General features: G+C 52.5%; 1 protein-coding gene across 7 annotated transcripts; it reads right to left on the bottom strand.

Annotated features, from left to right (window-relative positions):
• Window positions 1–240: 240 nt before the first annotated feature.
• MFSD2A (MFSD2 lysolipid transporter A, lysophospholipid) lies at window positions 241–26,846 on the bottom strand. 7 transcript variants are annotated; one of them, XM_075908901.2, is made up of 14 exons: window positions 26,704–26,846; window positions 23,098–23,223; window positions 19,936–20,060; window positions 11,951–12,074; window positions 11,346–11,424; window positions 10,282–10,454; window positions 9,322–9,412; window positions 7,316–7,437; window positions 6,456–6,539; window positions 5,103–5,186; window positions 3,869–3,981; window positions 3,321–3,464; window positions 2,307–2,483; window positions 241–898 (listed from the first exon to the last, which is right to left on the bottom strand). In XM_075908901.2, exons 3-14 carry the CDS (start codon window positions 19,992–19,994, stop codon window positions 838–840), a joined length of 1,311 nt encoding a protein of 436 aa, XP_075765016.2. In that variant the 5' UTR covers window positions 19,995–20,060; window positions 23,098–23,223; window positions 26,704–26,846; the 3' UTR covers window positions 241–837. The 7 variants fall into 7 exon arrangements, with proteins under 7 accessions (XP_075765016.2, XP_075765012.2, XP_075765014.2 ...); XM_075908897.2 differs by lacking the exon at window positions 26,704–26,846 and adding an exon at window positions 25,844–26,190; XM_075908899.2 differs by lacking the exon at window positions 26,704–26,846 and adding an exon at window positions 25,679–25,754.

Here is a 26,846-nt window from a genome sequence, read left to right as displayed (position 1 = left end):
CCTCCAGTCCAGTCATTTCTGCCCTGAAGTCAGCCTTCCATCTAGACAGAAAGGCTGCCGACAGGTGTCCTGCATGGTGAAGTAGGGCCGGCCTGCTCAGATGCTCAGCTAGCTTGGCCCTTTTATTCTTGCAAGGATGACAGCCCCTAGAGGGAGAGGAAAAAACCCCACTGTACCACTCCGAGGGCCATTGCCCAACCGTTATGGAAATTAATATTAATAGTTCTCCTTTGGTTTCCATACATATACAAATAGGGTTTTATTTACAACATCATTAAGTTAATTAGACTTTATAAAAACCCTCACATCTCTTTCTACGTTAGTGTCCGCCTTTTACAGACAATACAGGTGCATTACCCTTCAGCTTATTCACATTGACAGTGTAATGTACACTACCAGCACCACATGGGTCCACGAGTGATCCAGAGACAGTACTCCAAGGGTCTGTGCTGTATTTAGAGTCTGCAGGACCAGGCAAATTGGCGTGAGAGGCAGACAGTATGCACAAGTCTCTTGCATGTTATGAGCAATAGCTTCCTAGCCCGGCTACTGTGCTCTGCACACAGCACTGCCAGGGCCAGGCTGGTGTTGTTCGATAGAGGCACATTAGTATAGCACTGAGTAGATCCCGTGGAATGTATGCTACCAGAACACTATGGATCCCATGGAAGGCACAAGACAACTACCCACAGATCCCATGTAACATTCACCACACGGCCCCACCTAGCACATCACCAGCACCTCCAGGGGTCCTGGGTAACAGAGTTGCCCAGTAGCAATCCCATCCAGTTGCAGAAGCCGCCCAGTGTCTAAACTGTGGATGGAAGGGAGCCGGTGTCACACGATGCTGGCGAACTCTGTGGAGTCCAAGTCCGAGGTGCTGCTGTTTTCCTCCCCCCTGGGAAGGGAAGGGAAGGGTTGGGTTAGAGAGCATCAGGCAGGATTGACCCTCTTCCCTCTAGCCAGTATCTCAATTCAGAGAGCATTCTGGGCTTTAAAGCAAGGGCCGGCCAGCCCGCATGGGGAAGAGAGGGGCAGTGATAAGAAATGGAACTCTCCTTTAGCTGCAGGATGGGCACAATGGGGCCAGGTTCCCCACGTGCTGCCAATGTCTCAGGGATCTGGAGTGACCAATGCCAGAACAGAGCTACTGTACATTCCCTGTCCAGCCCCTAGTCTCTCTGCCCAGATGACCAGCAGGGCAACAGTCAGTTTCTGCTAGGTAGACGCTTTTCCCTCCATCAGAAGCTGGATGGAGACCTGCTCACCCATGTCAGAGCTCAACAGAAATGCTCTATTAAGAAATGCTCAACAGCTTTTGGTCCCCATTGTCTTAGAGCAAGGTGAATCAAAGATGTTCTAGGGAAAGACTTCTTTTCCCTGAGCCCAAGAGCTTTTCATTCTGTCAAGCTCCATCAAGTCAGCAAATGCAGCACTGTGTGGGTGTGGCAGAAACAGGCAATGCCCACACTTCGAGTATTTATTAAGAAGCGGGTAACTGACTAATCACATAGTCGATACAAGTTGTATCAGCTACACAATGAGTTGATAAGAGGTCCTACTGCAGCTCTGCAGTTTAAACTTACTAGGAGCCAGGGGTGCAGGCAGTTCAGCTCATACTATATTTAAACTGCAGAGCCGCAGCAGGGGTAGGTCCCAGACCCAGTGCGAGCCAGGACTGAGCTGTCCCAGCTCACACTGGGTCCTGGACTGCTGCGCCTCTGCAGTTTAATTGTAGTAAGAGCCACTGGAGCTGCAGCAGGGGTAGGTCTGGGACCTGGCATGAGCGCCTCTGCCTCCTCCCCAACAAACACACCATGGAGGTGGTGCTGAGGGGAACCGGCTTCTACATTCATCTCTTCCCACCCCCACCCCTGCTTAGGCTTTTCAGGTAGTCGACTAGTTGCTTTCATCCCTAGTATTTATATTTATTGCAGTGCTTCACCATCCCATAGCAACATACTGCAGCTGCACCGTGGCCGGGGGTGCCCTGCTCCACCGTTAGCCTCACGCTACCTGTCTGGCATCTTATGATGCCGCAGCCCTAGGATGCCACCTGCTGGGTGGTGCCACTGAGCAGCACGGTAGGGTCTTGCAGCCGCCCCTTTCACGAGGCAGGTGGTGCTTTAGGGCTGACAGCAGCTAACTGCAACTGCAGCGCCGCACGGGAGTGATTCGATTTTCAGTTTGTTGAGTTAGGGTCAGGACTCCAGTGAGAATCTTGGTCCTTCTCGATCATCTTCTGCTGGAACCTGCCCAACAGGATGAGTACAGCCCTTCCTCCGCAGCACAGAGCTAGCTCTTACCTTAAATCCTGCAGGGCCTTCTTGTTTTTCCTCCGCTTGTCCTCGTCAATGGGGTAGAGCTTGAACAGGAGCAGGCCCAGCAGGATCAGCCCCACAGGGGCTGCCGATACCAGCATCTTCAGAGTGAAGTGCACCAACCTGGGCTGGGAGCAGCCCCGGGTTTTGTACCCTGCAAAGCTAAGGCAAGAGGAACTGTCAAGCAAGAGAAATGTAGGCGAAGTGATTACCAGCCTCCTCTATCTGCACCAGCCCTAGCTCTGCAGAAGTACATTGAGGGGCGGGGGCACGGGGGGAGGGGAGAAAACGGCCACAAGACAGCTCAGGATTCCCAGGGAATTTCTGCTGGGCCAGCATGCGCTGCTTTAGCATCACATCACCCTTCCTCCATCTAACAAGGAGCATCAGCTCCTCCAACCATGGATCCAAACAGCTGTCAAGGTCTTGAAGCTTCCAGCTTTGCTGTCCGTTCAGTCCTCTGACAAAGCAATGGAGGACCGCCAGCCCAGCAGGGATCAGCCTGTGACTTAGGTTCAGCTCCCCACTCCGACACAGACATCCCATGAGACTTGGAGCAAGTCACTTAGCAGGGCAGAGTCTACCTCTTGAACAAGCAGCACAGACAGGCTTCACAGGGGTTTCGGGAGGAGAAGTCAAAAACTCAGAGGTCTTCTGGGCCATATAAGTCCCAAGGAGAGGAATGACCTTAAGAGCTAGCACCTCAATTCACTATCACACTGGCTCCCAAGAGATGGGCCAGTTCCTAAGATTTCTCCTAGTGTCTATGGACAGTCAACTTGGAATGAGCCTCCCTCCTAGCACAGGAGCTGCCAGGGAGCTGCGCTGGCACTGAAGGCAGTTCCACGGGCACTGAATGGCTAATCCCCATTTCCTCCATGGCTTGGTGGCTGAAAACAGACACTCCAGACTACAGAGAGTGAGAGGCTTTTCTTCTTTGGCCCAGATACCAGGTCTCCTAATGAGTCCCCTGCCTCCAGGCTCAGCATGCAGACTCACTCTAAGCTGAGTGTGGAGATCCCCAGAGACACCCCAGAGGCAAACTTGGTGAAGAAGACGTAAAAGGAGAAGAAAATAGCTTCATGGCCACGGGAGTCTGGGTGCTGCAGGTTGAAGTCATCTATGACATCCGGCAGCATGGACCTGAGTCAAGAGAAGATAGCGTGTGAGCCTCAGCAAGAAGCTACAAGATCCTCAAGTCTTCAGGGATACTCACGCTTCCCTTTCCAGGAGTCTCCTCATCCCCAGGTTAGACAAATCCCCCTCCAAGAACAGTGCAGAATTCTCCTGAGGCAGAGGCAGAGGAATGGGCCACAGACTGTGTGGTCACCTGCTTCTTGAAAAGGCCCAGTGCCCTACATGCCGACAAGAGGGGCTTGACGCCTTAGGCAAACCCCCCCACATCCTGGGTCGGACCCCACCAGTAGAGATGTCAGCCAGACGTCACTGCTACATGTCACTGCTGTGCTTCAGCACGTGCCTCCCCATCTGACGGTGACAGAGAACTGGGGTTGCAGTTCTGTGGTAGTCGGAGGCCTCCCACTCACCATGGTAAGAAGAAAGCAGCAGCAACACTGATCCCAGCTGCAACGGCCACAACGTAGGTGACAATCAGGTTACGCTCCAAGACAACGACCATGATGAGGAAGGGAATTGCGGACTATGGAGGCAGGAAAGAACAGGTTTCACCTCACCCACCAGGCAGTGTATAATTAGAAGTACCCCTTCTTCCTCCCCTTTGCTGCCAGGGCTCTCCCTAAGAGGGCACAGTGTGGGGCAACCCCCACACCATTACCCCAGGCATGGGATCCAAGGCCCCCACTCCCTCTCTATCCTTCCCCACTCTCCATTGTACCCCTTCCCTCCCCTGCAGTGCCCTTTTCCCCTCCGCTGAGCAACATGAGCCAGATTACTTGGGAATGGGGAGGTCTGTTCTCCTTGTAAGCTAAGCGCTTAGGCAGCTGCCCAGGAGAGATTCAAGTGCAGCCCATCTGATTAGCAGAGGGCCCACAGCCAATAGCATGGTGGTGCACTGAGGCATGTGCCAACATTTATTCCACCCACGGATGGAAAAAAAATGAAAGGGAACATGGATGGGGGGCCTGGTGCAGGATGGCAGTGGGGGGGGGGGGGGTCGCACACCATCTGTGGAGAAGTGGTATGCAGCAGGCCTGGAGAGAACAGGAGGGTGGGGCACAGCAAAGCCAGCTGCCAGGCCACTCTGACTCCCTAACCCCACTCACCACAATGGCGGGAGTCAGAGTGGCCTGGCAGCTGGCTTTGCTGTGCCCCACCCTCCTGTTCTCTCCAGGCCTGCTGCACACCACTTCTCCACAGTGGCAGGAACAGGGCGCTCTGCTTCCTGGGGCTGCGGAGAAGCTAAGCACAGCAGGCCGAGAGGGGGTGGTGGGGCAGAGCACAGTGCAGCAGGCTGCCAAGCTGCTCCGGCTTCTGCCACTGCAGCAAGTATGAAGTGGGGGGGAAGAAGTGTCCCCTGCTGCAGCCCCACGCCAGGCCCCCTGTAATCCTCTTTCCCATAGGACAGTGAGGTGGCCACTGTAGGGCTCCCCCCAAAGCACAGAACCTGGGGTGGCCACCCCAAACCATCCTATGGATGGGACAGCCTCACTCCTTCCCCCTTCTGGATCGGCTGCCTGGAGGCATATGGTTTATATCCCCTGCTCTGGTCTTTCTCTGCTTCCACTTGTTAGGATTCCCTAGGAGGCACAGAGCGACAAACCATTCTCTACCCCGTGCAAGAACCCCAGGAGGCCTACTCACCGAGATCCCAAGATACACGGCAGTTTTCTTCCCAAAGTGCATGAGGAACCATTGCCAGAGGGGGACGGTCAAGGTGGCAGAGAGCTACAAATGAGAGCGAAAAAAAAGAGCTGGGTCTTGGGCCAGCCAGTCTCTACAGAAGCCTTGTCCACCAGACATGCCAAGTATCAACCTCCAGCATAGGAGAAGTGGCACTGGTTAGGGGTGTCAGACTGAGGTCAGGCCAGGATGCGCGAGGGATGGATTTGGGCTTTTGCCTGTGTTTGGAGCCCCCTTGGTTCTTTCATGTACACCAGATGGCCCAAGCTCCAAGGACCTCATTGCAGACGCCTTAGACTCTCTCCAGAAGCAGCCTTGCAAAGCCCCATGGGCTCAGCAAGCGCTGGAAGAGTCTGTTCTGGACCAGGCCGGGGGAACATTGGTGACCACTTTGCCAGATGGCTCGGAAGCAAAATGGCCCCTAGAACAGAGCAAGAGACCCAACATGCTGCAGCCAGACATGTGACAAACACCCTGTGCAAGAGGGGCCCTGGGTGGAGCAGGCACCAGGCCACTGGCTTCATGGATGCAGGGCAGGCACATTCAGCTCTGGGATTGGTCTCCTGCCTCCATCGCTTTTGAGCCCTTATGTTTCCCTAGAGCCAGGGGCGGATTTTCTTTCTTTCACTGCCTTTCTGGCAGGACAAAGCATTTCACGGTACAATGTTCCCCTGGCCCCCTCATTCTCCATTATCCAAAGGGTTCCCAGACAATCCCCTCTCTTCCCTCCATTCAGCATCTCCCTGCACTCAAATACCCAGGGCTCTTTCTCCCCCCACCCCCTCATGGAAAGAAAAAATAAATAAAATGGCAGGGTTTGGACAAAGGGCCCAGGCGGCCTTTCTTCTTCCCCCTTTCATGGTCAGCTTCAAATGCAAACAAAGGACTTGCTGCTCTTGCCAGCTGGCCATGTGGTTGCCAGGAACCAGGTTAAGAAACTCATTCCCCTTCCCCCATCCTGAGGCCATCTCCAAACACCTTCCCCCCCACATGCCAGGCACTTCCAGCCAGGATCTCCCTCCACCTTCCTGCTTCTCACCTGGGGTTCCCTCTTTGCTTTAGCTCCATAGTCAAGTCTCCACCCCCAGTGACCAGTAGCCTTGAGCCACCATGGTGAGGAAGGAGATGGCCAGGTGAAGGGGACAGCAATTCCTATTCAGGTTTATTACTGTACTGTTTCAGGACCCAAAGAGATCAGGGTCCCATTGAGCTAGGCACTGTTCAGACAAACTCTCTACCTCAAAGAGCTGGCCAGGAAGACAGGGTTGGGGATGGGAAGGGTGACACACACACACACACACACACGATATGTACCATAATGGCCAGGAGGATGTTCTGGAACTCATTGCGAAATCCCAGGGTGTAGGTACAAAACAAGGCAAAGTTCCCTTCCAGCAGCTGGAGAAGGAAACAGACACGGGAAGATCACAGAGCTGAATGGGAAGATTCACATTTCCCGAGGAAAATACATTGAATGCCCTTGCTCCCCATACCGAGAAACTGGATTCCCTGGAGACCCCAGGCCTACCCCACAGGAAAAATGCAGAGAGCTCTAGCTGGATCCAGTGCATAGACACACTGAGGCTGGGGACTCTATGAACGCAGCTTGCTGCTGCAGTCAGGCCTTGAGAATAATGAGGGAGATACCCCCTCCAATAGGGCTAAGATTCTAACCCCCCGCCCTCAAATTCTCAGGAATTCTCTCAGGGCAGAGACTGTCCCGACACATCTGTAAACAAGACCCAGGGGAGTCGAGCAACAGGGCCAAAGATGGGTTTAGGCCAAGGTCACAAGATGGAAGCGGGTGGCAGGGCACCAGCAATTGCTGCCAGGAGGACAGGGAAGATAGCTAAGGCAAAAGGATGGTGGCATTTGGATTGGGAGGGTCCCTAAAGCAGAGGAAAAGAGTGAATAGGCACAATCCACATTTACTGGAAGCATGGAGAGAGACATGATTTCCAGCTAGGGCACATAGCCCATCTTGACTGCTGCAGGAGATTCCACAAGCCTTGATGTTATCTGCCTCAGGGCAGGTTTCTAGTAGTTGACTCCCTCAGCCCCCTTTGCTCTTCTACAGTTTCCTACAGCTGGTAGTCCTCAGCCAGTTATGCATTTCCTCCCCCTTGATGGCGGGCTCCAAGCCACACTGTTCCTGCCCAAGGCCGTTTTCTTACCATGAAGGCTAGCGAGGTGAAGAGGAAGCCAACAATCAGCTTAACGTAGGCACCATGTTTCATCACCAACTTCAGCCCCTGGAAGAAAGAGATGGGCTTATCCAGCTGGAGCGCCACAGCATCTGGGGAGCAGAGCATGATCAGCAGGTGATTAGACCGCAAGAGAAAAAGACACCCTGGCATAACAATGCTGCAAGAGACAAGCAGGGGTGGCTGGGGGGCATTACTGCAGTACACTGGGTTTAAAAAAAAATGCACCATTGGGACTCAGTATTAACCAGTCTCAGATAATGGACTTCTCCCAGCTTCCTGGAACATTCTTGTGAGCCAAGTCCCCATGAGTCTCATTTTAGAGATGGGAAACTCAGGCACCGACCAGTTAAGTGACTTGCTCAAGACAACACAGAAAGCCAGTGGCAGTGCTGGGAGAAAAGTCTAAACTTCCTGTCATCTAGATCTCTTCTCCCAGCATCAGCAGAGCACTGCCCGAGTGGATAAAACCCAGCTGTGCTCAAACAAAATCCCACTTCACACTGTTATTGCAGCCATGGAATAATCCAATTTCCACCAGCATCTGGGGGGCTAGATGGTCAGACAAAGCCAGGCTGCAAGATGGACATGGGTAAACAGCAGGGAAGACAAGTTCCCAGGAGCTTCCTGCAGCGATATGGTCCCCTCAGACTGCCCAGCGAGAGAGGAGGTCTTGTCAGACACAGCCCTTCCCACGAGGTTTACACAAGAAATGGTCTGACGCGGTGTGCTTGTTCCCCACCCCCACCTTCCTGCTTTACATTCACCTGAACTCCGTCCCTCCCTAGTTTTGGCTGATAAGCTGGAGTCAATAGCACGGGCTGATGAAGATGCCAGGAGGAAAGGTGCAGGAGCAGTAAGTGCTTCGACTCCCAGGGAGAGTTGGGATTCATGCACTGAATCGGGGGAGGGAGGAGGAAGGGTAAATAAAGCAGGAACCCACTGAGCCCAGAATAGGATTCTTTGCATTTGCTTTGCATCCCCCTCCAGAAAGGAGCACCCCCCCCCACCCCAAATGGAGTTGTGTCCACACCTGGTGTGTTACAAGCACCCTAGTCTCCATGCTTTATACTGGAACGTTTTGGTTTCATGCTGGTGCTGCAGGGCTGCCACAGTCCCCGCTTCATGCTAAGCTAGAAGTTTTTCCTTCCCAGATCTGAACTACTCAAGAGCAGGGTTGGGAGCCAGCCTGGGGTGTGTTCACTTATAGCAGAGAGGGAGAGGGCTTGCCAGGGGAGAGGCTGGTGAATTACTACAGTCCAAAGGACATGGTTCACAATGGGGCCCATTTAAAGAGATTGGCAGAAAACATGGTCATCTGCTCCTGGCTGGCTGAAGCCAGGGTGTTGCTTTGGAGGCAGCTTCACCTACAGCAGGTGAGGACAGCTTTTAATAGGAATTCCCACCTTGTGCAATTTCCCCTTCCCTGGTCCTTCCCGCCCATATTATTAGGGGAGAGTCAGGTGGAGACACTGGTATAATGCTGTTCAAACAGGTGAGATGGCCCATACTCAGGTTCAAGCTGGCCAGTTGCTTAGAAAGCTCTTCTGGACACTGCAAATATGACGTTAAGGGACACCACCTCCCGCGCTCACTAGGGCTGTATTAGTGTAATCGATTAACTGAGAAGCAATAGCTTATAGGTTAAGGATACAGACTGCATGCATTTTCCCCCCACCCCTTGCCAGTGCATTGTTTAGCAGGCTGGCCAGCAGCCCAGCTCAGTCCCGGCTTGCACTGCGTCCTGGACCTACCCCTGCTATGGCTCTGCATTTCAAGTATATCAGGAACCAGGTGGGCAGGCTGCCTGGCTCAGTTCCAGCTCGTGCCGTGTCCAGGAGCTCAGATCTCCTCCCCCCCACCCACCCGCCTACCACCAGGGGCTGCCCAGGGACTATAGAATAGTCGACTGACCGATAAGAAATCATGGGGTGAATCGACTTTAGTTAAATCGATATTGAACATCTAGCGCTCACCTCGCTTCTCCTGCACGCCCAGCGACAGGACGAGCGCACAGAGTATGTAGATCCCACCGATGACGCCGGCTGCAATCATGTACGCGTTTCTCTGCACAAGACAGATGCAGAGCCAGTTAGTGAGGCTGCTCCCCCAGGATCCTTCTATCAGCCTTTCTTGGGGAGCACTAGCCAATGGTGCAGCCAGGGTCACGCAGGCACCGGACGGAGCTCTCACTAAGACTGGAGTGGGCAGTACCCATGAGACTCTCCCCTATACCTGCTGCATGGAGATCAGTACCCCTAAGTCTCTTCGCTTAGGGGCAGCCATTAAAGAAGGACATGGGTGGTGGCAGTGCACTGGCTATGTGACCTCCCTACGCCAGTGGCAGAGGGCCAGGACAACACCTCTTCTGCCCTAGGTCCTGCCCCACCCCTTCCTCCAAGCAACATGGCCCAGGAGACTAGCATGGGGGAGGGAACGACTGGGGTCAGCCACCCCCCATGCTCACTGGAAGCAGCAGGGGAAGTGCAGCAACCCTGCCCCAGCCTGCTCCCCCAGCTGCCTCACTCCATCTCCTGCTGCTGAATGTGAGGGATGTTCCTGCCCTCCCGCAACTGATGCAGCTGGGAGCCAAGGAGCAGAGTCACATGGCTCCATTTCCACCCCCTCCTCTCCGCTGCTGGTGAGTGTGAGGGCCCATAGCAGGCATAGCTCTGGCTCCTTGTTCCTCCCACCCACAGTGTTGGGGGGAGGGACCCCCCCACAGGCTCCTCGACCCTCCTCACGCATCACCAGTGCCTTAGCGCCACAGCAGCTCCATTCTCATTATGCAGGGATCTCTCTGGAGACAGGACAGAGAGACCAAGAGACTCAGCTTTCACATTATTTCCTGCCTCCAGAGACCAGCTGAGTCAGCAGGGAGAGGCTGCGATGAAAGAGCAGAGTGCGGGTGAGTGGCCAGGGTGCCACAGACATACCGTGTCCGTGAGGGAGCCGGTGTCACGGGTTACGTTCACCGCCGCCATGGCCACCGAGGAGTTAGTGATGTCAAAGAAGTGGGAGTCCTGAATGCAGGGAGTACCCGCCTTACCCACGATCTGCCCCTGGATGGCCGTTCCCAGCACTGTGCCCAGCACCTCCACGGTCATACCTGAGCAGAGGAGACACACTGGTCGTAACTGGGTTGTCCACGTCAATGCCCTGGGCCAACAGAATAAGGAGAGTGGATCCTAATGTCTGCTGCTCCAGAGGCAAGCTTCATGCTGTACACACCCCTAACTTTAAACCCTCAAGTGGCACACGGCACCCATCCTGCCAGCCACAAGAGCTCCGCGCGTAACTGTAATTGCTTCTACAGCTCTCCGAGTATATGGGAGGAAGCAACTCTGGGGGGGAAAAAAAACAGGCATGGAGAGGTGAAGGGATTTGCCCTGGATCACACAACAGCTCAGCATGAAGGCTGGGAACAGAACCCAAGATTCAAGTCTCTACCCACTATGCTCTCCAATGGACAAACTCTCAGCAGGCAGTGTCCCCCAACCACTCGTGTCCAGACAGACTCATGCCACAGGTTAGATGTGGACTTCACATGAGAAGCACCAAAGGCCCTTCCTTATAGTCTAATAAGAGGGATCTGGTGGCTGCAGTGTAAGTGAAGTGCAAGGAGTTTTGGAAGCCATTCAGAACATGCACATAGGCAAGGAGGAGCCCATGTGCAAATATGCTCCCTGCCAGTAACGTCGGTGTATGATTCACATACGTCTTGTGGGAGCAGCAAGAGACACCCCCCCACACACACACCTGTCCATTACGTGTGCAGGATACTCAATGGTGAAGCCTGCTGCCTACCAGTGACCAGAAATGAAATGCCAGGAGCACATGTACTTCTGAGCCTGCAACCAAGCTCTGTGTGTGTGTGTGTGTGTGTGTGTGTGTGTGTGTGTGTGTGTGTGTGTGTGTGTGTGTGTGTGTGTGTGTGTGTGTGGAGGGGGGGGAGGGAAGCACAGACTGTAGTTGTAAGGGAGAAGGGAAGGGCACTTACGATAGGCAGTGGCAGAATCCCGTTCACTCTGCTCCCTGCTGATGAACATAGTGAGTGCTGAATAGGGAACATGGAAGCACTGCAAGAGAGAGAGAAAGTTAACCCTTTGGTGCAGACATGTTGAAGGAGGTCCTGGGAATTCATGCTACGGACCAGAGCAAGATGCTGAGAGCAGGCATAGATTGAATGGGTTGGAAGATTCTTTTGTGGAAAGAAAGCTTCATCCAGGCACAAGACTATATACCAGAACAAACAGGAATCCTGGCTCCCATCTGCAATGCTCCACCCCACTCAAGGCCGACCTTTCGGAGTCCCCTACACTGCTGGAGGGGCGGAGAGGAGCCATGACTGGTCTCACCTCTCCAGTCCCAACAGCAGATCAGTCAAAAATACCTATGGCCAGAGGCACGACTGAGTTGTACAATCAGGACTGTGGGAAACCCAGATGACTTTGGTGGTCCCAGGACAGCCTTTGCAAATTCTCAGCCTCTTACACCTGTCAGGATGGCTTATGCCAAGCCTTTTTCTCAACTGCCTGATGAAGCTGAGAAGAGGTTGTCCTTTTCCCTCCCAAGGAGCCCAGGTGGGTGTGGCAAGGGACTCACCGTCACAAGCGTCTGGAACATGCAGTAAAAGAGAAGATGCCACATCACCTGGCCACTTGAAGTGTCTGGCACAAACCATACCAGGAAGTAGGAGATCACAGCAAATGGAGTGGAGATGATGATCCTTTGGAGGAATGAGAGCAAGAGGAAAAAAGTCAACATGAACAGCGATAAGCTCCCAGTACTTCGAGCAGCTGGGATAATACAAGGGCCTTGCTCCTCAAGATGCAGGATATGAGCTGAGCCAAGTTGCAATTCCAGCCCTTGGACAACATATCGTTTAACTAGAAGCATCACATCAGGCTTCTGAAGTACCCTGCATAGGCCACCACTGGAGACAAGATGGTCGAGCTGGACCACTGCTCTATTTCATGCGGGTTGGTCCTTAGACATGCAGAAGATTCTTATGAGCTGATCTAATCAACAGTGACTCCGGAAGAGTGAGAACAGGGAGCTTCCAATGGGGTGCCCCAGCCTGACTGATCATACCCTCTGAATCTTTCCTCTTGCCTCTAGCTCACTACCTCAGTTAACATGAAGGCAGACGTTGCCCACTGCCACGCCACATGAGCCCTGTGGGAAGAGGTTTGGACCCATGACACCTTCATATGGCAGCAAATCCAACCTCTCAGATTCCCCTTCCTGGCATGTGACAGTCACTGGAATTCAAAGGGGTCTGGGCACCTAAAGCTTTTCAAAGGAACCTAAGGGATTTCTCGTGAGTCTTTCCCTCAGCTCTCTCCAAACTCTGGCTGCAATCCTGATCTCCATCCCCATGACCCCTCCCCAAAGGGGCTATTTAATCACAATGAAGTTCAGAACTCCAGCTTGCTGGAGATGGAAGTCTGAAAAAGAGAGAAAGCGCTGACTAAGGGTTATGGAGAAAGGCTTTGATCTCGGAGACCAAATTCACTGACCGGAGCAGTGAAAGGCTGCTGGGTGAACAGGGGATGGCAACTCAATGGTTCTTCTCTGGGGGTGAAGAAACCAGATCAGGCATCACATCCCTAGCCTGGCTTATCTACATGGACAAGTGACTGTGCTGAAACTTTCATGCTCGGAGGAAGGGGGGGGGGGGGGAATCACACAACTTAAGGATGTGAACAACTAGTCAACTATCTGATGAGCAAATGTTCATTGGACAGTCGACCCACTCGTTGACACGTCACTTCCCCCCTTGCTGCCTATCAGAAAGGGGCAGAGAAGGGGGTGCTTCAACGCAGCAGTGCCACATGGAGCCCGGGGTCAGCTGGGGACTCCCTCTGACCCCATGCTCCATGTGGTGCTGCCATTTTGAAACTCCACTAGGAACACGGGGCCAGCAGGCGACTAACTGAGTCCCCTGCTGCCCCGAGCTCCCTGCAGCACTTTCACCTTTGAAGTGTAGCAGCTCTGGGACTGTTGCTACATTTCAAAACAGAAGTGCCCTTATCGACTAATCGAATAGTTGGTGCAAATTGCATCGACTGCTCGATTAGTAAAGTTTTGAGTTGGCATTTCCAACCCACCTTAACACAGGCAGCTTCAGCACAACCACTTGTCAGTGTAGACAGGCTCCCAACACTGGGAACGACCCCCCTTGTGGAGGTGTTTTTCCTACAGTGCTGAGAGAGCTCTCCCCCAGCACTGGAGCCATGGCCCCACTGACAAAGCCTTAGCAGTGCAGAGCTTCAAGGGTTCCAAAGCATTTTACACCAACCAAATCTCCAGCATAAGGGGACTGCCCCTTTCCCCAAGCAGAGAGCCATCGGTTAGCAAAGGAAGAGCTGATCTTCAGCCCCGAGAGAAGAGCTGGCTCTGTCATTTGGACAGGATGAAAGTGGGGAGAGATGTGGAAGGGTCAGAGAAATGTGGATTGGAAAGCAGAAAGCCTGATCTAACTCTGGGAGCAAGACCCTACAGGAGCTGCCATCAGAGTCCCAGGGAGCTGGTTCACTCACCACTGGCCAGAACAAGAGCCCAAATCCTCCCCTCTACCCTGCAGACTGGCCCTACCTGGGGATGCTGCAGCAGCTTGGAGGCTGGGCACCCACCATCAGCTACCACACAGTCGCAGGGGAGGGGGAGAGTGTCCTTTTCGCTTGGCTGAGCCACACGTTGCTGTCCCTAGGGAGCATCCAGCTTTTGCAAAGGTGCTCGTATTAACTGGTAACTGATTAAAGGGAGGTAGGCCTACCCAGAGAGCAGAGGAGATTCTCCAGCTGAGAAGGGCAAATGTGGTTGGGGGGGAGGGAGGGGGAGGGACAGACAGTGCACAGGGGCCTGTTGGAGTTCAGGCTTTAGCAAGGCTAAGGCCTTGGGAGGACATGTTGAGAGGGAGGACATCCTGGTGAATGCACCACCAGCAAGACCCACAGATGAGAGACTAACACGGAAGTTTGGGATCCCAAAGTGCATCACAACCCTATATTAATGGGGTCACCAGGGCCAGTGTTAGTTGCTAGGGCCCCACGTTGAAGCCGAAGTCTGAGGGTTTCAGCCTGGGACAGTGGGCCTCAAGCTGAGCCTCCCTTCTTGCCTGGAGCCAGTTAATATTTTCACAATATCAGTAAGAAACAATGCAGCTCTATAGGTTCAAATCCCAGCCCCTGACCCTCCAGCAGCACCAGGAATAGAAGAGCCCCTACACCCAGTACTCCTACTTTATATGCATACAATAATAGAGGTCATTAGAGATATCAAGATCCAGAGTGATGGGTCAGTATTGTCCCATTTTACAGCTGGGCAAACAGAGGCACAGCATTGGCACAAGGTTACACAGTACAGAGGTGGCAAAGGTAAGAATAAAAAAATGCAGGAGACAGTGTCTCACAGTGCTTGCAGCAGGAATTTGGTATCTGGACCTGCTTCCCATTTTCCACCCAATAACAGGGGAAAGACGCAATTTCTTCTTTCAAAAAGTAAAGCAACCTTCTTCCCCCAAGTGTTGCAGCTAGGACTAAATCAATCCCATGGGGAAATGGAGCCTAACACATGCCTATGGAAAGACCTAGAGACTCTAATCAGACTTGGACTCTGGGTTAGGTTTTGTACAAACGGATTGACAGTCGCTGCCTCCTTTACAATCCACGAGGAGTCAGAGAGGGTCAGGATTTGGTAAGTGGTCTCTTTCCTCTCCTGATTGAGATGGCAAGGCATGGAGTTAAATTTAAATGCCTGGGGTGAGAGAGAAACACGGCACCCAAACACATTGTATAGCAGCCACGTGGGGGGAACAAGAGAAGGGAAAAATACATGGCCCGACACACACATTTTTCCCTGAATGGGTCATTTCCAGGTGGTGGGAGGGAGCAGGCCAGTGTGATGACGAGGCCAGGAAGCAGTGGAAAGCACAGAACCCTTCAGCTGTTCCTCTTCCCTCCCATTGCATCAGTCACACATTGAGTCATTCAGTTTCCATAAACTTTTACGCAGATCCAAAGCTACAGGAGGAAACACATTCCCACTGTGGAGGGGCCCCCTATGCGGTACTGCAAGGGAGTGCTACAAGGTTACAAACAAGGGTACATTTCGGATGCCTGCTGAGCAGATCTCTCCTCTTCTTGGGTGTCTGGGAGTAGAGCCATGTGTGTGGCTTGTGTAACTAAAGTCAGGAGAGCAGCTCAGCCTTCCTCCCGCCCCCAGCCACCACTCACAGGCTGCACCCAGTCTGGAGGCTGACTTCTAGTAACCCTTGAGCAGGAGTGTGGCAATTAGCAGAGACATCTGAAACAGGACATGCAGCCCCGTGAGATCTAGTCTGTCTTCCCATTGGCCCACTGAGGATGGCATGTTCTTCTGTAAGTGGCACACCCCCCCTCCCTTAATGTTTAACTATTTCCTCTGCTTGAGCAGATTCAGTCCCTTGACTATCCTCTGGGGACGAGGCAGAGCCGAAGTCAGCTGAAAACGTGATCTGCAAGGAGACCCTCTCAAACAAATGGGGTGCTGAGAGCCCATCCCAAGAGTCACCCTGAGGAAGTGAGATCTGGGCAGGGGAAGATCAGAGTGAGCAATCACTGGCTGGGCACAGCTGTTGGGCAACCTTTTGGGAACAAGAAGGAAATTTACATGGGCCACCAGAATGAATTTGGGGGCACAGGGAGGATATGGATCCAAGCTTAAGGGATCAAAATTACAATTTTATCCTGGATTCAGGCGACAAGCACTGCCCCTTGTCACCACACTCAGTGGAATTACACCCACCAAGTGGCTCTTACTCGTTAAGTTACAGGTGAGTGAGATTCAGAGTAGCTGGCAATACATTCCTGGGTAGATCTGCCTTGTTTAAGCAGCAGGTGATAAGAGGATGTTGACAGGCGATCAGAGCTCATTAAAGCAAGTCATTCAAACTGACCCAGCAGAGATCTCAGGGTTATACAGATGAAAAATTAACCATCATTCCTACTTTACAGATACAGGGAGGAAGACTGACACAGGGCCCCAGCAGTACCTCCTTGCCCGTGCACACAGCATCCTGTTAAAGCCAATGGGATTGTGTCCATAGTTCTAGCTATCGAGGATCACCAAAAGGTGGCACAATCAGGCACCCTGCTACTTGCTCAGTGACACAGAGCAAATAAGTGTAAAAGCCACGAATAGAAGCCACCACGCAGCTACTCGACACCTGCTTCCCTACGGTAACAATGAGGCAGGATTCCCCAGACTAAGGCTCAGTAGAATTCTAAGGATACAGGTACTGTTCAATGGAATGTGAATATTCAAGTCCCCCACGCCCATTCTCCCCAAGCCCAGCCTTACCAGCACAAGACCATAGCACACAGGATAACTAAGTTCAAATATGGAGCAATTAAAGAGCAGCCTGCTGTTAGCTGTGCTTTGGAACACACCTGGATGGCTGCTTGGTGCTTGCTAGCACCAAATTCCTCCACATACACCCAGGGAGGAGGGAAAGAGATGGGACGACTATTTTTTTGTCTGTGTGAGAAGCCTGGTTTAGAGCAGCAAAACTAGAACAGTGTGTGTTTTCATTACAACTACTCTAGGAACCCCAGGGAGCAGGGGGATACACTTGCCAACTGTGGGGAAAGGATCAGTCCTGTTAATTCCTCCCTCCCCACTTGGCATTACAGCAATGCTGCAGGGTGCTCCATCCACTGCCCTGGAGAGGGACATTAGCTCTTTAGCCATGCAGGCCAACCCTCTGAACACTGCAGGCTAACAGAGGCAGCAGGTGGAGATCAACCCCCTAGACTTGGTTCTAATTTCTCTGCTGTTTTCTGTGAGCAGACACCTGCCTGCTAGAAATAGAAACCAGCTCATTCAGCAGAGACCAATGAGCTACATTGCACTGTGCAGCTGAATTGAACCTGTGCTCCTACAGGGGAACAGTGCTTCATCTGCTCCCCATGCGCACAGTCCTCTTAACCTAGGCCCTTGTCCACACCACATCACATCCTGCCTCTCTGGGATGGTGCTCGTCTGTGCAAGTGCTTGCAGCAGGGGTGGCCAACCCATTTAACAAAGAGAGCAGAAACAGTGGCAGAAAAAAATGCTAAGAGCTGCACCAGAATTGTCACGGGGCGCAGGGGGCGGGAGGAGGAAGAAAGCCCCTCAGAATTGTTTAAAATAGGAGGCGGCCCATTTAAGAAACAAGCTTAGGCTTTCTGGCCATATCAGGCTCCTGTCGATGGCTGCCATCTTGGGCGCCATTTTGAATCGCCGCCCCGGTGAGCGCAGGAGCAGCTTTGCAAGCTGCACTTTTGGGGGAAAAGAGCCGCGGGTCGGCCGCCCCGCTAGAGCTCTACTCTGCAAAGGGGAATTCAGAGAGGAGCCAAGTGGGAACATGGCTAAGAAAGAACACGTGGATTGCAACTGACAACTCAGGCCCTGTCTCCAGTTGCTTTCTGTTCCCCCTCCCCCACGATCAGCTGTAAATCCCATGACTTTCTGCAACCCACCAACCCTGGCTGCAGAAGTAACCAGTGCTCAGACTCGATTGCATGCCCACCCCTTCCCCAGATGGGGAGTGTGGATAACACTGCAATGCCACATGTTGCGCCGCAGACAGAAGGCTCTCCCCTTCCAGCAGCACAGCTGCTTCATTCCCAACATGGGGCAGATTTTCCAGGAAAGCAGCCTGGACAGAGCATCAAAGCTCATATGGTCCTTACCACCCAGCAACGCATGCACCTGAGCAAAGCTCTACAGTTCTGCTCATTGGGACAGGAGGGCCTAGTGGGCAGCCTTTCACATCACCTTCAGTCATTGCTTTCAGTGGAGCGACTATGGATTTACACAAGTATAAGTAGAGGAAAATGAAGCCCATTGTGTTCGGGGTGAGAGTGAAGTTGGCTTGAACATATACTTTCCATCCACCTTTTGCTTTATATACTGACTCCTCCCCAACTCCATCCGTCCAAGCCAAACCAGCTCCCTGCGGAAGAATATAAAGCTAAAAGCTCCTCAGAAGAAGGGGACCCAAAATGAAGTACAGAACACAGCCTGCCTGCAAGATCGACCCACCAGTCCTTGAGTAAACATTTTCCCAGGGACTCCCCCACTACGGCCAGTGCCAATTCAGCACTGGGAGCCGCAGCATCCATGGATTTTCAGATACTGTGTGAATGAGACACATGGGTCTTAGCAAAGCGAACAGCCATGAGCAATGGGAAACCTACAAAGCTACTCCCTTTGGGGAAAAAGGCCTCCCACCAAGGCAGGTGGAGATAAGAGAAACTGTCAGGGGCAGGGGCCATTTACACTTCTCACCAACTAGAGAGTCTCTCTGTCTCAATACACAAGTCAGACAGAGGAATTTTGCCCTTTTCCCACCCCCAGGGCAACAGGTCCCAGCAGGATGACAAAGGAACATGGAATGGTCTTCCATCTAATTCAGATGCCAGTCTACATACTCATGCCTTATTCCCTCCCCTCTGCAATCCTACTTCACAAAACTCCATCTGCCTCCTAGGCCCATTCCTGTCTGCCCCATTGGCCTCAATGTTCATACAGCACCTGGCAAAATGGAGTCCTGGGTCACCTCCGGGCACTACCCCAGTACACAAATAAGCAAGGAGCTAATGTCGAGACCCAGCTGAGCATGCAGGCTACCCCTTCCAGGAGAACAGGCAGCCTCCGTGACAACAGATCTGGAAGGTTGGGAAAAAAGCCACCCTGCAGATCTATCACAGAACTCCCCGCTTGCATATGGCCACCACCAGAAATGCCTCTTATCATGCAAGGCTACAGAGCTTGGCACTGCTGCCAGTCTTTGCAGTGCCTTAACTACGTATTTTTGTGCCTGAGGCAAAACATGAATTATGTGCTTCCTCTCCTTAGGTTAGCACATGTCATGCTCTTTACTTTTGCAGCTTATTATTTTTACTTACTGTGTCTTTGTACCCCTGATTAGGATGCACCCAGGGCCAGCACCCCACTTGCCCTTCCTTGCTACAGCCGAGTCCTTGTCCTTGCACCTCTCCAAGGAGTTTCATGCTCAGCCCCATGTGGGTTGAGAACTAGCCAGGCACCTCCAGCCCAGGGGCTGAACTAGCAGCGATGCTGGGAAAGGCCCCTGTAACTACCCATTGCTTGGTTCACCGATTCCCACACAGAAAGGTTTCCTTCTCCCCCATCAGGAGACTATGAAAGGACCAGGTAATAGAATTTCCTGGCTGGTCTCCAGGGCTTGTTCTCATCCCAGCCATCCAGATTACTAAGTCTCAGCTGACGGCCAAGCGTCTGTTCCATACGGTGAATGGAATGTATCTAGTACCAGCTTGGACTCGTTGTGCAACTTTGGGCAAGTTCCCTCTGCAACACATGGAAAACATCCACCCTTCTCTGAGACCTCCAGGGGAGAGCAAGAGTCACATACAGGGTAACCAAGACAAGTCTCACTCTCTAGGAGGCCCCCAGGAGCCTAAAGCCAATTCAGAAAGTCCCTTGCTGCTTTTACCTCTGAGGAGCTCCAGGATAGTCCTTGCTGAACCCCAAGTTCAGGCCATGACAAAAAATTCCCAGTTCCAACAAGCTTCCCTTACCAGGGCATCAGGCGTCCAAGGCGGCTCCAAGGGGTTTTACTGATGAAGAAACCCACCATGGGGTCAGTGATAGCATCCCATGCTCGACCCACAAAGAGGATGATGGAGGCATAGAAAGGGTCCAGCTGTTACAGGAAGAGGAGACAGGATTCATTTGTATAGCCCTGGACAGGAGATGGCGAGAGACACCCCATGACCCTGAGGCTGTCCAATCCCCTTCCCCCAGCTGAATGCTCTCTCTCAAGATTTTAGCCTAGACCTTTAGCATTAGGAAATGGAGCTGGGGCACATGTGCCTCTCCTCCACACATTCCAGGGCAGTTCAGAGACAACAGGACTATCTGCTTCCTTCTCCCCCCAGAGATGGCTACTCTGGGTATTGGGAGAGGCAGCCTGCAGTTGGAAGTAGGATTTCAGCCCTCCTGCCTTCTTTTCCACATTAAACTCTTGGCAGTTTCTTAGCGGCCCACACCAACCCAACACCTGCAGCATCCCACAGTAGCTCAAGTCTGCTTCCCAGGTCTTCTTGCAATCCCATTTGGAGATTTTTTTCCCTCCTAGCTATTTCTGGAACATGCCACAAGTACGGCCAGCAACAGCTCCCTTCCCCAGCCACACCCTCCATCACAAGATCAGTAGGAAAGAACACAACTCTCTGCAGGTACCAATCCCAGCCCTAGGCCCCCAGCAGCACCAGGAGCAGAAGAGCACTTACACCCAGAACTCCTACTTTACATGCATATAATAGAGGTCATTAGAGATCTCAAAACCCAGAATGATGGGTCAGTATCCGATTTTACAGGTGGCCAAACCAAGGCACAGCACTGCACAAGGTCACACAGTACAGAGGTTGTAAAACTGGAAATAAAATCACAGGAGACAGTATTTTGCAGTGGTAGCTAGTATAAACCCAGCTCTAAGCACTCTGAATAAATCACTCCAATCTGATCCATGCTTCCTTTTTACCTGGAGGCAGTATTTTACAAACTTGGAGCAAAATTTTTTACTTGAATGCTTTAAGTTAGACACCTAAATCCATATGCTAGCACCTGAATTCAGGTCACATTTTCCAAGGGCACTGAACCCTTGATTGCATTCAGTGAGCCTTCATTTCTCTGCAACACGGACCTCCCCCAGTCCTCAGCTGCTTCAGTCTTGGTGTGAAATGAGGGTGCTATGGTTCACTTTAGTGATAGAAATGTAGCCGCGTTAGTCTGGTGTAGCAGAAGCAAAATACAGGACTATGTAGCACTTTAAAGACTAACAAGATGGTTTATTAGATGATGAGCTTTCGTGGGCCAGACCCACTTCCTCAGATCAAATGTTGTGACTATTTTCTTCCACTATTTGATCTGAGGAAGTGGGTCTGGCCCATGAAAGCTCATCACCTAATAAACCATCTTGTTAGTCTTTAAAGTGCTACATAGTCCTGTATTGCGGTTCACTTTAGGCACCCATGTGTGAAGAGTCCCTTTATTTAGTTTCCAGCAGTCCTCGCCACTAAAAGCCCATCTGAACAGGACACGACACTGTCTGGCAGGGTAACCAGGGCTCATCTAGGACTTGTAAGAGTCATCCTAAGACTCCTTTATGCAACAAGGAAAGATACTGTTGTGGGAAGGGGCTCTTTACAGCATCCTTTGGCAAGAAGTTCCACAGGGTAACTGTGTTGTAAGGGGAAATACTTCCTTTTCTTTTATACCTGCTGCCTATTAATTTCATTTGGTAACCCTTCCCCCCTCCTTTTGTTATGGGAGGAGTAGATAACTTTTTTCTTAATTTACTTTCTCCACACCAGGCATGATTTTATAGACCTCTATCATATTTCCTCCCCCCCCCCCCCACCCACTTAGTCATCTCTTTTCCAAGCTGAGAAGTCTCAGTTTTATAAATCTCTCCTCATATGGCAGCTGTTCCACACAGGGAAGTTGGTCTGCTGGGTAGGGATGTTAAATTTCGATTAATCAGCTAATCGATAGAATTTCCATCAACGACTCCATTAGTCAAAATGGGAGGCACTCGCTATCCTGCTGCACGCCTCCTTTTGAATGTACAAGAGCTGCAGTAGGGATCCCTCTGCCTCCCTTGCCCTCCTCAGAGACGGTGCTGGGGGAACTAGTTCCTGCTCCTGTCTCTTGCTGCCTCTCTCTGATAGAGGCAGCAAGGTTTTTTTTGGGGGGGGGGGGGGGCAGAGGGGAGAGGAGAGGCAACTAGTTGAGTGACTACTCGACTACCTGATAAGCATATGTTTATCAGGCAGTCAACTAGTCGTTTACATCCCTACTTCTGGGCAAGTAGAAAAATCCATCAGGGATACAGTCTCTCCTCTGACCCCCCCCAATCTCTATCCATTGCTTCTGCTGACAGACTACATGAGCTTTAAGCCCCACATTTTTCCTCATCCCTAGATCAAGACAGACTAAAAATAGCTACATAAGAGGACTGGATCCCAACAGCTATGTATCAACAGGTGTGTTGTAAGCAAAACTCGTGAAGTCATTCTGCCGCTCTACTCTGCACTAGTTAGGCCTCAGCTGGAGTACTGTGTCCAGTTCTGGGCACCACATTTCAAGAAAGATGTGGAGAAATTGGAAAGGGTACAGAGAAGAGCGACAAGAATGATTAAAGGTCTAGAGAACATGACCTATGAAGCCAGGCTTCATGAACTGGGCTTGTTTAGTTTGGAAAAAAGAAGATTAAGGGGGGACATGATAGCGGTTTTCAAATATCTAAAAGGGTGTCACAAGGAGGAAGGCGAAAATTTGTTCCTCTTGGTTTCTGAGGACAGGACAAGGAGTAATGGGCTTAAAGTGCAGCAGGGGAGGTTTAGATTGGACATTAGGAAAAAATTCCTAACTGTCAGGGTGGTCAAATATTGGAATAAATTGCCAAGGGAGGTGGTGGAATCTCCCTCTCTGGAGATATTTAAGAACAGGTTAGATAGACATCTGTCAGGGATGGTGTAGGTGGAGCTTGGTCCTGCCTTGAGGGCGGGGGGCTGGACTCGATGACCTCTCGAGGTCCCTTCCAGTCCTATTATTCTAAGATTCTATAAGTACATGGATCAAGATAATCTCATGACTGCATGATGCAGAGGCGTTCCTGGAGCCCCCTTATCCTAACTACTCAGCCCCAGGCAGGCAAGCGTGGCTGAAAGAATTACCTGTGCCACATCCAACAGATAGATCTGCAGGAAAAAGCCAAGAGCACTGCCAGTGATCTGGTAGGGAGCACCACCAACCGCATAGCACAGTTTGCTGCACACAGACAGCTTCTCTTTATTTTCCTTCTGCAAAAAGAACAAAAGGCAGTAGTTTAGTCACTCTGGTCTTAAGTGTCAGATCTATAGCCATCAAATTCAGGGAGCTTCCTCTCCTCCCTCAGTCATTCCCCCACTTCCAATTGCAACCTAAGGCCACAATAGAGAACACAAACAGGCCCCCAGCCTCCGCTACAGATAGGGAGCTCACCGGACTCATCTCTTGTTGTTCACTTAACAGCCCCCAAAGTTTTGATTTCAGTGGAGGACACAATGAATTTGTGTCTCTGTATCCAGGACACAATGTACCATGCTTCCAAACTCTGCTCTTTTAACTTTCAGGGTCCTGTTATCCCCACTGCACCATACTGCCTTCCACAGCTGACTAGCAGCATTATGATGGAGCATGCCAAGAAAGGGGAGCACAGAGAGCAAGTTTCTACAGCCTTCTCTCTGTGGCTTTTAAGATGGCACCTGCAGTAGAATAATCAGCCGGACAGGCCTATTGCCATCCTATACTCTTCACTGTGTGGGTGTATGAGCATCTTGGAGGAGGGCAATCCAGAATCCACCTCAAGTAGTCAGATCCCTCACTTTACATAGAGGACTTGGAATTCCAGTGACATACAGGCAGCATCCAAATAACTTTCCTTGTTACTCATACTCCCAAAGGCTGTACTGTATTTAACAGATTGTTTAAGCAAGAATGCAGGCTTGGTGCATCCAGATTTACAGCTAACAGGGGGCTGGGTTGGACACCACACAGAATAAGCCAGAGTAGTTTCCATCTGCATCTCATGCCTGGCAGAATCTCTGATCCTGCAGTGATCTTCAGGCAAAAGAGGCAGATGATTAGAGAGCCCTGCAAATCCATGGATACTCACTTTATACCTGCAGGTATCCATACTCATGGATGCAGTTATCTGTGGATCTTTGTTCTGGATCCATGCAGGGCTCTACAGATGATATATGTGCAATTCCTCACTTTCCCTAGAAAAGCCTCAAACTCAGGAAAATCACACCAGGGAGCCTGCTCCCTTGGTCTGTGTGCCTTCTCAAATGAAGGGTCTTAACCAAGACACAAGGGCTCCCCAGAGGAGGGGGTGCAAAAAAAACCAGAAAGCTACTAGGGCAGTCTTAGATAGGCAGGCTGTCAAATTAATTCTGCAAACTGATACCATCACCAAATTAGAGCTACAGCTGCATCTAAACATATAGAGAGGAGAGAGAAAGCCCTGGGGAATTGGGGTTCAGTTAAAACAGGGAGCCTTGATGGCAAACAGGCAAGCGGAATTGCAAAGGAGTGAAAGATGTATTGATAATTTCCTTGGGAAGGAGGTTGTACACCACAGACACACAACACAGACTGTGGCAGTATCCCAGCAGTATAGTTGGGTGAAAATCATTATTATTAATAGTGTTATCAGACAGCTTATTAATGAACCAGGACCCTGTTGCACCAGGTGCTATACAAACACAGAAAAGAGACAATCCTGACTTAAAATCCAAGTACAAGTCAAGGGACAACAGTCTGAGACAGACAGACACAGAATACAAGTCAATAATCAGACAATACCGGCCAATTTTGGTTGGACCCATTCCTGGGGACACAAAGGACAATGCTGGGGGATAGGCAATACCAGATAGGCAGAATAATGGCCATAGGACTACGCAGGCAAGGGAGCAACAGGAGCTCAAGTGCTACAGCAGCTGGGATGGTGAGTCACTGTGTGGTCTTGGGCAAGTTGTGCCATGCCTCAGTTTCTCCTTTGATATCAAGAAGAGGGTATTTACCTATTTCACAGAGGTGTTGCAAGGATTAGCTCATGTTTGCAGAGCTCTTTGAGGATACTATGCTGGATATAAAGTGCTTAAGTGCTGCTTACCCTTGTCAGGAGCAGCCTGGCGTCACAGCACCTCTAACACTCTTACCAGGCTGTACAAAGGATCACGCCTAGTTCTAAGAGCCCATGAGATCATTACCTTGTGCATCCAGAGGCTAAAAATGCTACGCCTCGCCCCTCCACTGCCCCCTCCAGAGAGCGTATCCAGAGTCTGAAACTCAATGTAAACAAAGCCCAGAGCAAGGGCTAACAGAGCCTCAAAGCCCAGCACAGCCCCGATCCCCGCCCCCAACCCAAAGGGGCTCTGCCGGGCCGGGCCGGGCCGGGCCGTGACCTGAGGAAGCTTCCCTTCCAAGCAGCACTTTGAAGCCCGTCTACCCATGAGAGGGTTTCTCCAGGCGACTCTCCTTTTCAGACCAGCCTCCTATCTCCCACAGGACCCGCAGCCCAGGAGACCGCGCTCGGACTCGGCGATGGCCGAAAGGCGGGAAAAAAGGACGCGGCTCCTTTAAGAAAAGTTTGCCCACAAGTCTGATCAATGAACTTGGGCTAGAGCAAGCGGCGCGCCCAATCCCCACGCTCCAGCCAGCCAGACACGCCCGGCCCCGATCCTCCCCGCCGTGCGGGGGGAGGACACACACCGGCACGTCCAGCCACATCCTCCTGCCGGGCCGGCTTCCCCCCCAGCCCAGATCCGCCCGCCGCTGGGGCTTTCCCTCTCGCAGAGGAAGTTTTATACCTCCCCGCCCCAGGAATTCCTGCCTCCCGCTCCACCCGCTCCTGGGCCCCGCAGCCGCTGGCTTCACCTTGGGGCGCCGCAGCTCGTCCTGCTTCAGGAGCCCGGGCTGCAGCAGGCCGGTGGACGAGGCGCTTTCCGCCCCCTCGCCTTTGGCCATGCTCCAGCCAGCACTTCCCGCCGCAGTCGCAGAGGGCGAGAGGGCGCCGGGCACAGCCAGCGAACAAACGTCCAGCCCGGGTGTGGCCCGCGAGGCGGCAGCGAGGGAATGAATGGCCAGGGGGCGCCGGAGCGAGGCGGCAGCGAGGGAATGAATGGCCAGGGGGCGCCGGAGCGAGGCGGCAGCGAGGGAATGAATGGCCAGGGGGGCGCCGGAGCGAGGCGGCAGCGAGGGATGAATGGCCAGTTTCTATCGGGGAGTTGGGTTTAATTTCTCTCCCTATGTCCCTTCCCCTTCAATGGACACACCCGCCTGCCCAGCCCCCTAGGCCCAGCCAATCCCAGAGGCGGCACGAAATAGGCTCGACGCCCCCGCCAGCCTCAGGCAGGCGCTGGGCGTGGGAACTGTCAGCCAGCGCGGCCTGGCAGAGCGCAGGGCCTGCTCTGCTGGCCACGTGCACCGCTTCCCAGGGACCGACCTTCCGTTCGCTCGCTCCAGCCAAGTCAGTGCGGTGGCTCCCGGTTTGCAGCGCGTGAAAGGAGAATCCGTCCCTCGGGATCCGCAGCCGCGTGGCCCGAGAACGGCTAAGCTGGGCCATCTGGGCCCGTGTCCCGTCTTCCAACCCGAGCCGGCCCGGGGAGGGGAGGCAGGGCGGCTGCCCCTGCCCCTGCCCCTGCCCCTGCCCTGCCCTGCGGCGGCTGCCCCAACCATATGGCCGGGACCCAGGGCATAAGCTGGGGCTAGCGGTCGCCTCCCTTCCCCGCACTCACCGCGCAACCGGCTCGGCTGCCTGCTCCTCTCCCAGCCCACTGCGCGCGGCTTCTCAGCGGTGAGAAGCAGGGCCCTGGGCTTTCCGCTTCCCTTCGCCGCGGAGAAGTGGGATGCAGCGGGCATGCAGGCTGCTGGGTGACCT

The sequence above is a fragment of the Pelodiscus sinensis genome, chromosome 26 (assembly GCF_052426305.1).
Source record: "Pelodiscus sinensis isolate ZL-2025 chromosome 26, ASM5242630v1, whole genome shotgun sequence".
In the NCBI taxonomy this organism is placed as follows: Eukaryota; Metazoa; Chordata; order Testudines; family Trionychidae; genus Pelodiscus; species Pelodiscus sinensis.
The sequence above is the reverse complement of the archived record's forward strand: the minus strand, read 5'-3'. Positions and strand labels throughout refer to the sequence as shown.